The sequence below is a fragment of the Macaca nemestrina genome, chromosome 9 (assembly GCF_043159975.1).
Source record: "Macaca nemestrina isolate mMacNem1 chromosome 9, mMacNem.hap1, whole genome shotgun sequence".
NCBI classification, from domain to species: Eukaryota; Metazoa; Chordata; class Mammalia; order Primates; family Cercopithecidae; genus Macaca; species Macaca nemestrina.
This window is the reverse complement of record NC_092133.1, coordinates 66493834-66509013: the sequence shown is the minus strand read 5'-3', so window position 1 is coordinate 66509013 and position 15180 is coordinate 66493834. Positions and strand designations below refer to the sequence as shown.

The 15180-nt window shown below is 49.2% G+C and overlaps 1 protein-coding gene across 9 annotated transcripts; it reads left to right on the top strand.

Annotated features, from left to right (window-relative positions):
• The first annotated feature begins 140 nt into the window (after positions 1–140).
• LOC105466080 (trypsin like peroxisomal matrix peptidase 1) lies at positions 141–13375 on the top strand. Of its 9 annotated transcripts, none has more exons than XM_011714978.3 (5): positions 141–6875; positions 8325–8455; positions 9526–9622; positions 9875–9927; positions 12452–13375. In XM_011714978.3, exons 1-5 carry the CDS (start codon positions 5710–5712, stop codon positions 12667–12669), a joined length of 1665 nt encoding a protein of 554 aa, XP_011713280.2. In that variant the 5' UTR covers positions 141–5709; the 3' UTR covers positions 12670–13375. The 9 variants fall into 9 exon arrangements, with proteins under 9 accessions (XP_011713280.2, XP_011713285.2, XP_011713287.2 ...); XM_011714983.3 differs by lacking the exon at positions 12452–13375 and adding an exon at positions 10881–12445; XM_011714979.3 differs by lacking the exon at positions 12452–13375 and adding an exon at positions 10881–12445 and having other exon boundaries at positions 2732–6875; positions 9437–9622.
• Positions 13376–15180: the final 1805 nt, after the last annotated feature.

Here is a 15180-nt window from a genome sequence, read left to right as displayed (position 1 = left end):
TCCACACTGTTGGGAGGTAATGCTGCCCCACGTGCTGGTGCAGGTCAGTATCCCGGGACTTGGAAGCTGGCAGGATTTGCCGGGTAAAGCTGTGTGCCATCATGGGGCACCTGAAAAGAAAAACACGTCTCACCACTGTGGTTGATTTCAAAAGAAACTGATTCTATTTTTTAAAGAAAGTGTTGTTAATGTAATTGGTATCCCTCCTAACTTTTTGAGTTCACAATTTACTTGGTCCAGAGTTTTCTATTCTTTTTTTTTTTTTTTTAAACTAATGAATGACATTTAGATACTTCATAAAATTATGAACAGATACACATTGGAAACCAGAGCTCATTTGGGTGAACTTACTCCTGCTGAGTTAGCAGGTTGGTGAGAGAAGCTCCCCTGAGCTCACCTGTCTCTCTGACTGCCTTGGAGTAGGTGGCATAACCTTGTGCACAGAGAACTAGAAAAGGGGCGGAACCCTGGCCTTGAAGTTTTGGCAGGTTTCCACTGTGGTAAGCTAGGGTCGTTCCTCATCAAGGAATGTGTAGCAGATTGTTCACTGTGGAGGAGTTAATTATAGAATGGGTTATTGTTGTTATTCTTACTCATGAAGTTACAGATTTCAGCCAGTCTTTGCTTTTATACTTGTGAAATTTAATTTCTCTCTATAGCACCTTTGTTTTTCATTTTCAGTTATAAAAAGTGACTTTCACCTCATAAAAGCGTTGAGAACATCTCTCATGTCACATACTGCAGGTGCATCAGTTACTTTTGCACAGATTCTAGGGGGACGTTTTTCTGAATAGGAAGACAGGACAAAGTTAACAGCTTAAGGGCTCTTAATTCTGTGAGTTGAGGACTTGAAAGTATTGTAGCACTTGTTTGGATCCAGGAAAAATGTACTCAGTGGGCTTTAAAATTTCCATTTTCAGAATTGGTCTCTCAGGCTGTTTCTGAGCTCTTTTTCTTACATTTTTTCTCCTTTGGTACCTATTTTATTAGTGTTTAAAGTAAAGGTTAACATCTGTAGCTTTTCCAGGTTTTTTTTTTTTGTATGAAATTGTCTTTCTCCATTGCAGAAATAAGCTGGGGGAACACTAACCCAAAAACTTTCTGTAGAGCTGTTCCTTTGGAGGCAGCATCATTTATTGGCAGTAAAGACTCAGTATAAAAGCACCAGCATCCCTACTAGGGTGATGGGGATTAATTTTATAGCATTCCATTTTCCTAGTGCCACATGTGAAATTGGATTTTGATGATCTTAACCTATATTCTACCCTTATGCTAAAAGATCAAAAGATAGATCTCCTAGGAACAGATTGGAGATAGGAGATGAAAAGTTGGGAGGATGTCTTTATTCTAATGTGAGGGTAGGGAAATGTGGATAACATTACTGTGGTGAGAGAGGCATCGTTCTTTAGTTGGAGTTCTCATTCTTATTCTCCAGTACTGACTGGAGCATACTTTTTCACTGCCAGGTACTGAATGCAGAGGCTCAGCCAAGTATATATGTGGGAAGTGCATGCATTTCGTTTAATAGCAAGCATAGCTGGATTAAGACAAAATTGTTGGTTTGGAAAGGGGTTAAAGCCTTAAGTGAACAACTCTAGCTAACAGTGAATGAACTAGGTAATTAACTTGCATATTTTTAATTTCCTTTGGTTAAAGATCCCCCATACTTCTCTATTCGGAGAAGTATGATTACTTCAGTGTTAGTTTTCCTAATTTTTTTTTTCCTATTTGTCCTGTGTCTCTTTGTTGCAAGTTAGAAATCTGTGGGTTCTACATAGGGCAGCTCTTTGTGAAAGTGGGTTATTCCACTGGAGAAAGGGGATGGAAAATCAGAACCAATGTATTTCTTGCCCCACGGAACACTATTCCTATAAGATAGCTGAAAGAAGCTGCTGTGAGGAGCTCAGCTCCAAACACAGGATCAGCACCTTGTACAGGAATTCCCATGAATTATGACTTCTCATTCTGTTTTATCAGAGTGCATATATGTCCTATTTCAGGAAAAGTAAAACAGTCATTTACAAAAGAAAGTCAATCTGTATCCTAAGCATTTTAATAAAAAGTTAAAACAAATCTGCTATTTCCTTCCTTTCTTTCTTTTCTTTTTTCTTTTTCTTTTTTTTTTTTGCATTGGTTCTGAGCTCTGAGTTTGAACAATGCCATTTGTTTGGGGAGGGAACCAAAAGTTCCCTACATAGAGGAAGAGACATTTAGGGTGCGTGTGAGATACTTGAATTTTGCCACCAGGAGGGGGAAAAAGGGTGGGGTGCTAGAGGTAATAGATTTAGTACTATTTGAGAGATTTGGAACATGTTGTGGACCCAGGGTTGTTGGTCATCTCTGTAACAGGATGGGGATGGCAGATGTTTGAGCAAAATCTCGTATTAACATGCCAGCAATGACTAGCTCTAGTTTTAGCTGTGTTTCACTCATTTTACACAGAATTGGCCAGGTGTGGTGGCTCACGCTGTAATCTTAGCACTTTGGGAGGCTGAGGTGGGTGGATTGTCTGAGCTCAGGAGTTTGAGACCAGCCTGGGGAACAGGGGTGAAACCTCATCTTTACTAAAATACAAAAAATTAGCTGGGCATTGTGGTACACGGAGTAGCTCCCAGCTACTCCGGAGGCTGAGGTGGGAGAATCGCTTGAACCAGAAGGTGGAGGTTGAGTGAGCCGAGATCACGCCACTGTACTCCTGCCTGGGTAACAGAGCAAGACTCTCTAAAAAAAAAAAAAAAAAAAAAAAAAAAAAAAAATCAATTAAATGCTACATTTGGCACAATGGGAAAGAATTTCCTTTACTAGGCTTGTAGGAAGCCTTGCTTTTAGAAAAACCCAAATGAGATCATAAAACTAAAGTACTGGGACAAACAGTGGGAAACAGGGCAATGGGTTCTTTTCAACCAAGTATTAAAGTATTGGAGATGTTGCCGGGTGCGGTGGCTCGTGTCTGTAATCCTAGCGCTTTGGGAGGCTGAGGCAGGCGGATCATGAGGTCAGGAGTTCAAGACCAGCCTGACCAACATGGCGAAGCTCCATCTCTACTAAAATACAAAAATTAGCCGGGCATGGTCGGATGCACCTTTAATCCCAGCTACTCAGGAGGCTGAGGCAGGAGAATTGCTTGAACTGGGGAGGCGGAGGTTGCAGTGAGCCGAGATCACGCCACTGCACTCCAGCCTGGGTGACAAAGTGAGACTCCGTCTCAAAAAAAAAAACTATTGGAGGTGTCCTGTTGTCCTTGTTACTATGAAAGGATGCCATGGGTTGTATGGGCAAATGAGTTGGTTTTGTTTGAGGCAAAGTGGAACATAAGATTAAAGGCTCAGTCAGTGAGCCTAGCACTAAAAGATCTTACTTTGGCTGTTCTGGCTGTGACTTGGGACTTCTTTTTACCATGGTCTGCTGTAAATACAGAAAAACCCAGCGCCCAACAGTTCATGCTGGAGTCTTGAGCATTGAGGGAGAATCACTGGACTCCAGAGAGAAAGTTTGTTTTTTGAGTTGGTCTCGCTCTGTCACCCAGGCTGGAGTGGATTGGTATGAACATAGGTCACTGCAGCCTCGACCTCCTGGGCTCAAGTGATCCTCCCATCTCAGCCTCCCAAGTAGCTTGGGACCACAGGGGTGCACCACTGTGCTTGGCTAATTTTTAAAATTTTTGTAGAGTTAAGGTCTCACCATGTTGTCCAGGCTGGTCTCAAACTCCTGGGCTCAGGAAATTCTCCTGCCTTAACCTCCCAATGTGCTGGGATTCCAAGTGTGAGCCCCTGTGCTCCACCAAGAGAAAAACTCTTTAATTGCTAGGAAGTTGGGATAAATTTTGCTCTGATCAAGCCACCTTCTGTGTCATAGAACCAAAAGAAGACTGCCTGCTATGGCAAGACGGCCTCATTTTAGTCCTGCCTCATACTATCATAGATAATCGTTTTCCTTTCTCTAGCAGGTTTGTGTTACTGGGAGTACTGGGAGCATTATCCTGTGTTGTGCTGGTGTTATACCAAACAGTGTTAACTTTAAAGAATTCAGGCAGAGGCCGGGTGCGGTGGCTCACGCCTGTAATCCCAGCACTTTGGGAGGCCGAGGCGGAAGGATCACGAGGTCAGGAGTTCGAGACCAGCCTGGCCAGCATGGTGAGACCTCATCTCTACTGAAAATACAAAAAATTAGCCGGGCATGGTGGCGTGCGCCTGTAGTCCCAGCTACTCGGGAGGCCGAGGCAGGAGAATCGCTTGACCAGGATGCGGAGGTTGCAGTGAGCCGCGATCATACCACTGCATTCCAGCCTGGGCGACAGAGTGAGACTCCATCTCAAAAAACAAAAGCAAAAACAAAAAAAGAATTCAGGCAGAAAGGTTAGAGAATTTAAATAGCAATTGAATATTTTTTCACAAATGCTGGTAGTATACTATAGTAACCTTAATAAAAATTAATGTGTATTATATCAATTCAGTGATAAAGCAGACCTTTGTAAACTGTCTAGCTTGTGGTGACTGATTGAGGGTATCATGAAGCTCCCAACCCTTGACATATTCCTTCATCCTCCTCTGACCTAAAGGGTACTTCTTTGGAAAAGTAGAGAAGTTTTATGTTAGCGTACACTAGAGATGGTAACTATCCCTTGTGGGTCAATTCAGGCCTGCTGCCTGTGTTTGTATGGCCTGTGAGCTAAGAAAGGTTTTTACACATTTAAATGGTTGGAAAAAATATTTAAAGAATGCTATTTTTGGACACAAAAAAATTATATGAAATTCAAATTTCAACGTCTGTAACTTTTTATTGGGACACAGCCACCGCCATTCCTTTAGCTTTTGTATGCAACAGCTGCAGAATTGACTATTTGAGACAGATTGTATGGTCCCCCAAACTGGAACTGTTTCCATTCTGGCCTTCTACAGAAAGTATTTGGACCCTGGCCTAGATAAATCCTGGCCGGTGGTTATGTTATGTGAAATGTGCACACTGCAAAATATAGGGCTGTATGATTAAAATTTTTGATTTCAGCTACTGTTCATCATAGTCGATTTAAAGGGCAATTTAATTTACAGCAAATTCAGTTTCTCGGAGATTTGTGTTGGGGCTTTGGCAGCAAAAAAAATCCTAGGAGTAATCTTGAGAGTTCCATGCCCCCTAGTGGATTGCTATAGGGTTTACTTTTAAATTTTCAAAATACTGAATTGGCCAAGGATTTCCTTGATGCATATTATCCCAGGGGTCAGAGGCCCAAGGTCGCCTAGACCTGGGCAGATGCTAACAGGTACTGTCTCGGCCTGGGCAAATCTAGCCACGTCAGCGCTCATTTCTATTCCCTTTTCCACAGTCCAGCAAACAAGCGACTAGACTTGAAGGAACCCACCATCCTCTCCTCGGATTCCCTATGACGCCGCACGCCTCTTACTCTCCCCCGGGCTCATCCGGGGTAATAGGGCAGAGGCTCTGTCCCACAGGTTGGACAAACCAACGAGGGCGGGGAAAGGAGAATCAGAATAGGCAGCCAATCAGAGCTCGGCACAAGCCCAGCCAATCGGGTCGGGTCAGTTGGGGCTTAGCCAATCGGGCTCGATGAGGAAGACCTGAGTGAGAGCTTGCGCCTCTGGCTTCCAGCTGTGGGTGGCGCTAGGCCGGTTCAGCCGGACCGGGTAGGGGTTGTCGCTCGCTTGCTTGCTTGCGGTTTCTCGGAGAAGCCCCCTAGTGTCCGGCCTACAGGCCATGGGAAGGCAGTGGGGGTCTGCCATGAGGGCGGCCGAGCAGGCGGGCTGCGTGGTGAGCGCCTCCCGGGCCGGACGGCCCGAGGCGGGCCCATGGAGCTGCAGCGGGGTAATCCTGAGCCGTAGCCCAGGCCTGGTGCTTTGCCACGGGGGCATCTTCGTCCCCTTCCTGCGAGCTGGCAGCGAAGTCCTGACCGCGGCCGGCGCCGCCTTCCTGCCTGGCGACAGTTGCAGCGACGACCTGCGCCTGCACGTGCAGTGGGCCCCAACGGCCGCGGGTCCCGGGGGCGGCGCGGAGTGGGGCCGCCCAGTGCTGTGCACGCCCCAGTGCGCGGGCCTCGAGCCCGGCCCATCTGCTCCGTCCCGCGGGCGTCCCCTGCAGCCCCGGCTTCCCGCAGAGCTGCTGTTGCTGCTGAGCTGCCCGGCCTTCTGGGCCCACTTCGCGCGCCTCTTCGGGGACGAGGCGGCGGAACAGTGGCGCTTCTCGAGCGCGGCGCCGGATGACGAAGTGTCGGAGGAGGAGGAGGCGGATCAACTGAGAGCGCTGGGCTGGTTCGCGCTACTGGGCGTGCGGCTAGGCCAGGAGGAGGTGGAGGAGGAGCGCGGGCCGGCCGTGACCGTGTCGCCTCTCGGGGCCGTGCCCAAGGGCGCGCCATTGCTGGTCTGCGGCTCCCCTTTCGGCGCCTTCTGCCCTGACATCTTTCTCAACACGCTGAGCTGCGGGGTGCTCAGCAACGTGGCCGGCCCGCTGCTGCTTACCGACGCACGCTGCCTGCCTGGCACCGAGGGCGGCGGCGTGTTCACCGCGCGGCCCGCGGGGGCGCTGGTGGCGCTGGTGGCGGCGCCGCTCTGCTGGAAGGCCGGCGAATGGGTGGGCTTCACGCTGCTCTGCGCCGCCGCCCCACTTTTCCGCGCCGCCCGCGACGCGCTCTGCCGCCTGCGCCCCAGCGCCGCTGCCCTGGCCGCTCTCCTGCCGCCAGAGGTGGGCGTCCCGTGGGGTCTGCCCCTCCGAGACTCCGGGCCCCTGTGGGCAGCCGCGGCCGTGTTGGTGGAGTGCGGCACCGTATGGGGCTCCGGAGTGGCTGTGGCACCCCGCCTTGTAGTGACCTGCCGGCACGTGTCCCCTCGGGAAGCAGCCAGGGTCCTGGTGCGCTCCACCACCCCCAAGTAAGCCCACAGGGCTGACCCCACTCCATCCCTTTCCGGGTCTCAGGTCTGGGTCCAGGCCTAATACTTTTGAGTATTGTGCAGGCTTTTCTTGTGTCATGCGGATGCTTTGGGCGTGTAGTGGGTAGAGACCTGAGACCCTCCCCTCATCCTTTATACCCAGAACCCCCGCGGGGAGAATCAGGAGCAAGGTGTCAAGCTCCAAGCAGCTCTGGATTTGGGTACTGTGGGACACCCTGAATCCGGAACTGGGCATCTTTGAGCTCCTCTCAAAGTCTGAGTTTCTTCTGGGCAGCTTCGCTGTCTGAAAACCCTGCACACCATACCCCACTGTTCTCTGGCCCTTTGAACAGATATTCCCTAACTCTGCTGCTTCTCCTCTGAAACTGATAAGGTCCCAGAGGCCCAGGATGGTGCCCTTCTGGAGTAATGAGATGGGTTTATTAATTTTAGCCATCTTTTAGAGCTTAGCCAGAGCTTCCCTTCTGAATGAAAATGACAGAACGTGGGTTTCTACCTAATCAGAATGTAGGGGGATGGCCCAGGCAGCTGTACGTGGTTCAACCCAGCCTTGTAGCCCAGGCTTTTCCAAATCTCTTTCCTGAGTCCCCAAGCTTAGCCAGGTGTGGGTAACACAGCCCAGTTTTGCCACAGGTGTCCCCACTGGTGGCCTATTGGACAGTCATGACTTTATTGGGAAGACTGATGATGAAGGTTTCCCTATGGTGTATGGGAACCTACCAGATTCCTCCCACTCCCCCCACATGCCCCTTGCTCCTAAGGAGACTGCTAGGTCTGTTGGAAGCTACCCCTACAGAGTGTGTAGTAGGACACCCCTGTCTCATCCTAGGCAAGTCACTTAATTTATCTAAGCTGCCTCCCTGGGAGTTGATGCAAAATGTCATGGAATGGAGCCTTCCACGTAGTGTAAATAGGGACCCAGAGGAGTAAAACCATGTCTTATCTGCCCCACCAACTGATGGGATTGTTGGGGGTATCAACGAGGCAGTGAAGGAAAGTGTTGTGTTTGCCTTGGCTCCTCCCACTTTCTGTTTGGTGTTGGGACTGTTACTGAGGGTCTCTGGGCCTCTGTTATACTACCTAAAATGGAGATAATGCCAGTGCCTAGTTTATAGGGTCGTGAGGACTAAATGATGTCCACAAAGCATTAACACCAAACCTGGCCCACAATACTCACTAAGTGTCAGTGTTGATTATTCAGGTACAGGAAGCTTTATAGAAGTAGCACAGGTTGTCAACCACCTTTGGAGATACCACAGAATGCTTACATGACTTGCCCAGAGTTGCCTGGCTGATCGATTTCAGGGCTGATACCCAGATCTTCTGACTCCAAGTCCATGACTTTTACCGTCACTCTCAGCTCCTTGATTTCTCCCAAGAACTGAGGAGTTAGAAAGCTAGCCTGTTGTTTGTTTTGCTTGCTCCTAGGAGTGTGGCCATCTGGGGCCGTGTGGTATTTGCCACTCAGGAGTCATGTCCCTATGACATAGCAGTGGTGAGCCTGGAGGAGGACCTGGATGATGTCCCCATCCCTGTGCCCGCTGAGCACTTCCACGAAGGTAAAGGACCAAGGGTGCAGCCTGAAGGAGGGCCCCTCTGGGCTAGGGTGGGCCTCAGGAAAGAGAATCAGTGTTGGGCATTCTCATGAAGTCAGGGTGGCATTGGTCAAGGTCCTTGGAGGCCTCCCTTCTTGTGCTGGTAGGGAATGTGGAATACCCTGTGAAGGATAAAACACGCCCTTTCCCTGAGTGCCTGCAGCAGTGTAGTGTGAGGATGAGGCGCTTTGGGGTTCCTTAACAGTTACTTCAGGCTGGTCAGAGAGGCACGTGACACTTTCAAGGCTCCAGGGGCATGATTTGGGTAAAAGACTTTGTGATGCTGCCACATAAGTACCGATGTCGCACTCCATGGAGGCAGTGATACGGTGATGAAGGGTGCAGGGGCTCTGGATGAGCATCTTTCCTCTGCCACTTACTAGTCCCATGTCCTTGGACAGGCTTCTTAACTCTCCTCTGCCTCATTTTCCACGTCTTTGGAATGGGGCTAATGTATCCTACTTCTGGGTGTTGTGAGGGCTGGGTGTGATGTTGCCTGTAAAGCACTATTTCCATGCCTTGCACTTGGAAAAGGAAGGTCATAGCTGCCTTATAGCCATTGTCACCTTTTCTTTTCACCAAGAGACTTCTTAGGAGTCCCAGGAGGAGATGGATGTGAATTCTATAAACATTTATTCAGCGTGTAGCTAGGTGTTAGGAACTCCTAAAAGTCACTGCCCTGCCTGTCCAGGGAACGAGGACTGGGGAACAGCCTGTTGCTCAGAAGTGGTCATGCAGATGCAGTGCTAGGAGCTCAATGGGGTTCCCAGCCTCTTCCAGCCAGGGGACCTGGGGAAGGCTCTCTGGAGACAGGAGTATCTGAGCAGAAACTTGAAGGCTGGAGAGGTTTGGGGCGTTTGGAGAGGGTAGGGATGGGGGTTAGGGAGTGTGAGTCCTGCTGTAACACAGGTGTCCCCAGCTTCACCCTCCTTCCCTCCCTGGCAGGCGAGGCTGTGAGTGTGGTGGGCTTTGGCGTCTTTGGCCAGGCTTGTGGGCCCTCGGTGACCTCAGGCATCCTTTCGGCTGTGGTGCAGGTGGATGGCATGCCCGTGATGCTGCAGACCACATGTGCTGTGCACAGCGGCTCCAGTGGGGGACCCCTCTTCTCCAACCACTCAGGAAACCTCCTTGGTAACCAGCTCTTTGTCCCCCTCCTGCCCTTCCTTTTGCTAGAACCTCAGTCCCACCCCATGAGTGCTTGTAGCCAGCCCCAATGCACCCTCTCTCTGGGAAAATGGTGGGCATTATGAGTGAGCTAGCCAAGGTTTGCAGGCTCTTCTCCTGATGGTGGAGAGGGAGGGATGCTGAGCTGGGAGGAAACAGATCTGGGCCCTGGTCCCTTCTCTGCCACTAATCTAATCTGGTTTGATCTGCGAAATTCAGGAGTTGGATTAGTCAAAGCATCACAGACTCAAAAGCCAACAGAGGCTGGAAAGGTAAAGCAAATGAATGAGAGAAGACAACAGGGAGGGGAGGGGAGGGGTCTAAACTGAAGCACACTCGACTCAGCCACAGCCGACTGTGGCCGTGAAGGAGGATGGGCCTAACGTTGGCTGGTATTCTAATATTTTCACAAGACATGCAAAGCTTTTTTAAAAAAATACGTGTGGCCGTTACATCGATCAATTGTTTTTTTTTCTTTTTTTGAGACGGAGTCTCGCTCTGTCGCCCAGGCTGGAGTGCAGTGGCTGGATCTCAGCTCACTGCAAGCTCCGCCTCCCGGGTTTATGCCATTCTCCTGCCTCAGCCTCCCGAGTAGCTGGGACTACAGGCGCCGGCCACCTCGCCCGGCTAGTTTTTTGTATTTTTAGTAGAGACAGCGTTTCACCATGTTAGCCAGGCTGGTCTCCATCTCCTGACCTCGTGATCCGCCCATCTCAGCCTCCCAAAGTGCTGGGATTACAGGCTTGAGCCACCACGCCCAGTCCGATCAATTTTTAAAGTTTGGTAACATTCAGGTTTTTGAAAAGCAGTCTGTTTAGCTATCCAAAAGAAAAAAGAAAAAGACATGAGTTCATCTAGAAACCTCCAACTCCAGTCCAGTCTAACTCTCCTTGTTTGTTTATTCTTTCTCCTGTAGTGAAAAACCTTGCTCCTGCTGTCTACAATATGTTTACTTATCTGTTCCACCCTAGTATATTAGTAAAATTGTTATTTGCATAGCTTTAGTATAAATTTCCTCTAAATATGTAGTACTTACAAAGAGGAAATATTAGATCCGTAAGTAATATTTAGAGCCATAAGTCTAGGCCGGGTGTGGTAGCTCTTGCCAGTAATCCCAACACTTCTGTAGGCTGATGCAAGAGGATCACTTGAAGTGGGAGTTCAAGACCAGCCTGGGCAACATAGTGAGGCCCTGCCTCTTTTTATTAAAAAAATTTTTTTTTAGTTAAAACAAAAGAAAGGAAAATACTAAGTCTACCATGGAGAGGCCTGGCAGATACCACCTCAGCCAAGTGATCAAGGTGAACATCACAAGTACTCCATACAGACATCAGACAGCTGAGACACTGAGAAGGACACATGGCTTTATGGTATTCTTCCCAACAATGTGTACCCTTAAATGATTAAAAGTAATGGCAAAACAAAAGTAATGACAAAAACTACATTCACTTTTGCACCAATCCAGTAGTCATGAGAAAACATTAGGTAGACCTCAACTGAGGGTCATTCTCTAAAATGACTGACCTGAGCCAGACATGGTGGTATGTGCCTATAGTCCTGGCTATGCAGGAGTCTGAAGTGGGAAGATCACTTGAGCCCAGGAGTTCAAGGCTGCAGTGAACTATGGTCACCATTTCACTCTAGCCCGTGTGACAGAGCGAGACCCCATCTCAAAAAAATAAATTGTATGTTTGTTTAAAAAGAAAAAAAAGCCAGGTATGGTGACTTGCACTTGTAATTCTAGCACTTTTGGAGGCCAGGGCGGGAGGATTGCTTGAGTCTGGGAGTTTGAGACCAAGCTGGACAACCACAGTGAGGCCCCATCTCTACAAAATATTTTAGGGAGGCTGAGGCGAGAGGATCACTTGAGCCCAGGAGGTCAAGGTTGCAGTGAGCTATAATCCCACCACTGCACTCTAGCATGGGCGACAGAGTGAGACCTTGCCTCTAAAACAACAAAAACAAGAACAAAAAAACCTGTGAATAAATAAAATAACCTGCACTCTTAAAAATGTCAAGGCCATGAAAGATAAGGAAAGACTGAGGAACTGACCCAGATTGGAAGAGATTTGGGAGATGTGACAACTAAATGCAATATGGAGTCCTAGATTGGATGCTGGAACTGAAAAAGGACATTAGTGGAAAAACTAGTGCAACTCATGCCAATGAGTTCTATAGTTCACTTAATAACAGGATTATACCAAGGTATATGTTTTGGTTTTGGTAAATATTTTTTGGTGACATTAGATCTGAACATAAGCTGGTCAAAGGGTATATAGAATTCTGCAGTATTTAGGCAAGGCTTCTTTATGTCTGAAATTATCTTTAAAAAACTACACACACATCGATGCACCGAACAGGCCAAACAAAACATGTCTGTGGGTCTGATTCATTCATTCATTCATTCATTCATCCATCCATCCATCCATCTATCCAACAAGCCTTTGTTGAGAGCCTACTTGGCATAAGGCACTGTTCCAGGTACTGGGGAGACTGCATGAATAAAACATCAAAGTCCTGCCCTCATGGAGCTGACACTAGGTGGAGAGAAAGATAACAAGTGAAATAAGTGAACTATCTAGTGTGTTAGATATTGAGAGTGTGAAGGAGAACGTAAAGCCAGGAACGGGTGTGGGCAGCAGGTATTCATGTCTAGAAGCTCAGCATCTGTCACCATGTGGGGTGGTTTCCAGTCCTACCTGGCCCTGGGCTCCAGGGTGGAGATGGTCCTCCTCCCTTCTCCAGCCTTTCTGCCTCCTGGCTCACATCCCCTTTTGCTCTCTGACTCCTCAACAGGCATAATCACCAGCAACACCCGGGACAATAACACGGGGGCCACCTACCCCCACCTGAACTTCAGCATTCCCATCACGGTGCTCCAGCCGGCCCTGCAGCAGTACAGCCAGACCCAAGACCTGGGTGGCCTCCGGGAGCTGGACCGCGCTGCTGAGCCGGTCCGGGTGGTGTGGCGGCTGCAGCGGCCCCTGGCAGAGGCCCCGCGGAGCAAGCTCTGAGGCTGTGTTACCTCCTCTGGAAAGAAGAGTGACCTTTTTCTGCTGTAGGAAGTGATGTTGAGGTGATGGTGGCCTCAGGATTCAGGGCCCAGCTCCTGAAGGGGCCTGGGCTGCTTCTCATCTTCACCCACTGACTGCAGTCTGGGCTTTGGGCTCTGGGGCCAACTTCTTTTCAGCCCCATGGGAAGAGCCCGTTTTGGGGTGCTTTCTTGAAACCCCAGTTCTCTGTCCCCTAGCACTAGACTCAGCTGTATTGTTTTTCCTTCTGGGGAGCCCACTTCAACTGCACAGAGGTTCTGGGCCTGACAGGTAGATGCCAGCTGGAAGGCAGGCCTGTGCCTGGTTTTGCGTCTGTTCCCCTGAGGGCCACCATCATCCTGGAGCTTCACTGGGGCCTTGGCTCCTGTCTGCCTGTCAGTCAGGTCAGGGCTGACAGAGGACTCGGCTTCCTTAGCATATCTCAGCAGAAACCTTGCTCTCAAGAACTGAGACAGAAGGGACAGAAACAGGAGTGCCTCCTGTTGTGCCAGGCCCGTGGGCAGTGCAGGCAGATCCCTGAAGGTCAGTACTCCTGGGTCTTCATATGCCAACAGGGGCACTCTGACACTGTGCCTTCATTTTCCAGCCCACAGCCTGGGTCTCGGGGACCTTGAGGAGTAGAACATATCTGGTTGGGGCTTGGGAATAAACATGATCTATTGAAAAACCTCTATTTATATATCAAATTATTTCTTTTTTCCAGGAGTTGAATTGGGAATAGGCAAGTACCAGGCAAAGAAACACACCCTTTCCTTTTTTTTTTTTTTTAGAACTGTAGTCTTGCTGTCTCACCCAGGCTGGAGTGCAGTGTTGCAGTCATAGCTCACTGCAGTCTCGAACTCCTGGGCTCCAGGAGACCTCCTGCCTCAGCCTCCTGAATAGCTGGGACTACAGTCATGCACCACCACGTCTGGCTAATTTTTTTATTTTTGTAGAAATGGGGTATTGCTTTGTTGCTCACAGTGGTTTCAGCCTTCTGGTTTCAAGCAATCCTCCTGCCTCAGCTTCCCCAAGTGCTGGGCTTACAGGTGTGAGCCACTGTGCCCTTTCTGTGCTGTTTTCTCAGCAGGATTTGAGCTCACGGGATACTGTTCTGCCAGACTGGGCCTCATAGCTGGTCATGTGCCAGTCAGAGCTGGGTGGGGCTTGCAGGTCCTGGAAGGCGGTGGTCTTGACCTGGCAGCAGGTGCTTAAAAAATGCGTAGGGTGGGTGGCAGTTGGGGAGTTCAAGGGTTAATGAGGCCAGGGCAACCCTCAGGAGCTGAGGCGAACTCAGAGTCAGGACTGTGCCATGTGCACAGGGCCCTTCATGTGTGGGCCCTCGAGTGATCTCCACTGGCAGGCTGAAAGCCCTGTGAGGGGCGGCTGTGGGCAGAGGCCACGCAGGAAGAGTGCCTAGGAGTCATTTGTTTCTAACACCTGTGTGCTAAGTGTCAATGCTGGATGTGGTGTTATGATGTATATTGGTTTTCATCCAGCATTCCTGACTCGTGACTCCCATAGTCCTCGTTCCAGTCTTTGTTGGAATATTGGGTATGTTAGGGCTCTGGGGGCAGGCCTCTGACCTCTGGGTATCTTTTCACTAATGTTTGCCCACCTTTTTGATGGTGGGTCCTAAAGACCTTCCCATGAGAGAGTCTCAATCCTGGGGGAAGGAATGCTGATGTCATGAAGCTTCCATAAAAACCCGAGAGGACAGGGTTCAGAGAGCTTCCGGATAGCTGAACACCTGGCGCTTCCTGGAGTGTGGTGTGCCCAGGGAGGGCATGGAAGCTCCGCACCCCTTCCCCTTCCCTCATTCCTTGCCCTATGTGCATCTCTTCATCTGTATCCTTTGCGATATCCTTTATAATAAACCGGTAAACATAAGTAAGTGTGTGTCTCTAAGTTCTGTGATCCACTCTAGCAAATTAATTGAACCCAAAGAGGAGGTCGTGGGAACCTCAACTTGAAGCCAGTTGGTCAGAAGTTCTGGAGGCCTAGACTTGTGCCTGGTGTGGTTGAGGGGGGCGGTCTTGGAAACTAAACCCTTAGCCTGTGGGGTCTGACAATGTCTCTGGGTAGATAGTGTTGGAACTGAATTAGAGGACACCCAGCTGATGTTCACTGCTTGTTGGTGGGGAAACGCCACACACATTTGGTCACTGAAGTCTTCTGTGTTGATGATTGTGATGGCATGAGAGTAGAGGGAAAACACGATTTGAGGAGAGTTTTTCCTAAAACATGGGGCAATCACAGAACACTCCTGGGATGGTTGTTCTTCCCTTTATAGATTAGGAATGGGTCCAGAGGTCATGGCTAGTTTAAGAGAAGTTCTACAGTAAGTTAATGGTAGCAGAGTCCTAGATCTGAGGGCTGACTTTGCTGTGAGGGGTTGGGGGGGGGGTTTATTCTCACACATGTGGGTACTGATATGGTTTGAGTGTGTCCCCACCCAAATCTTATCTTGAATTGTAACTCACACAATTCTCA

Excerpts from the sequence above, each read along its gene's own strand:
- LOC105466080 (XM_011714977.3), top strand. The coding sequence starts at position 5,710 with ATGGGAAGGCAGTGGGGGTCTGCCATGAGGGCGGCCGAGCAGGCGGGC. Across the intron at positions 6,876-8,324 it reads GTGCGCTCCACCACCCCCAA|GAGTGTGGCCATCTGGGGCC; the intron begins GTAAGCCCACAG and ends GCTTGCTCCTAG. Across the intron at positions 8,456-9,436 it reads CGCTGAGCACTTCCACGAAG|GCGAGGCTGTGAGTGTGGTG; the intron begins GTAAAGGACCAA and ends CCTCCCTGGCAG.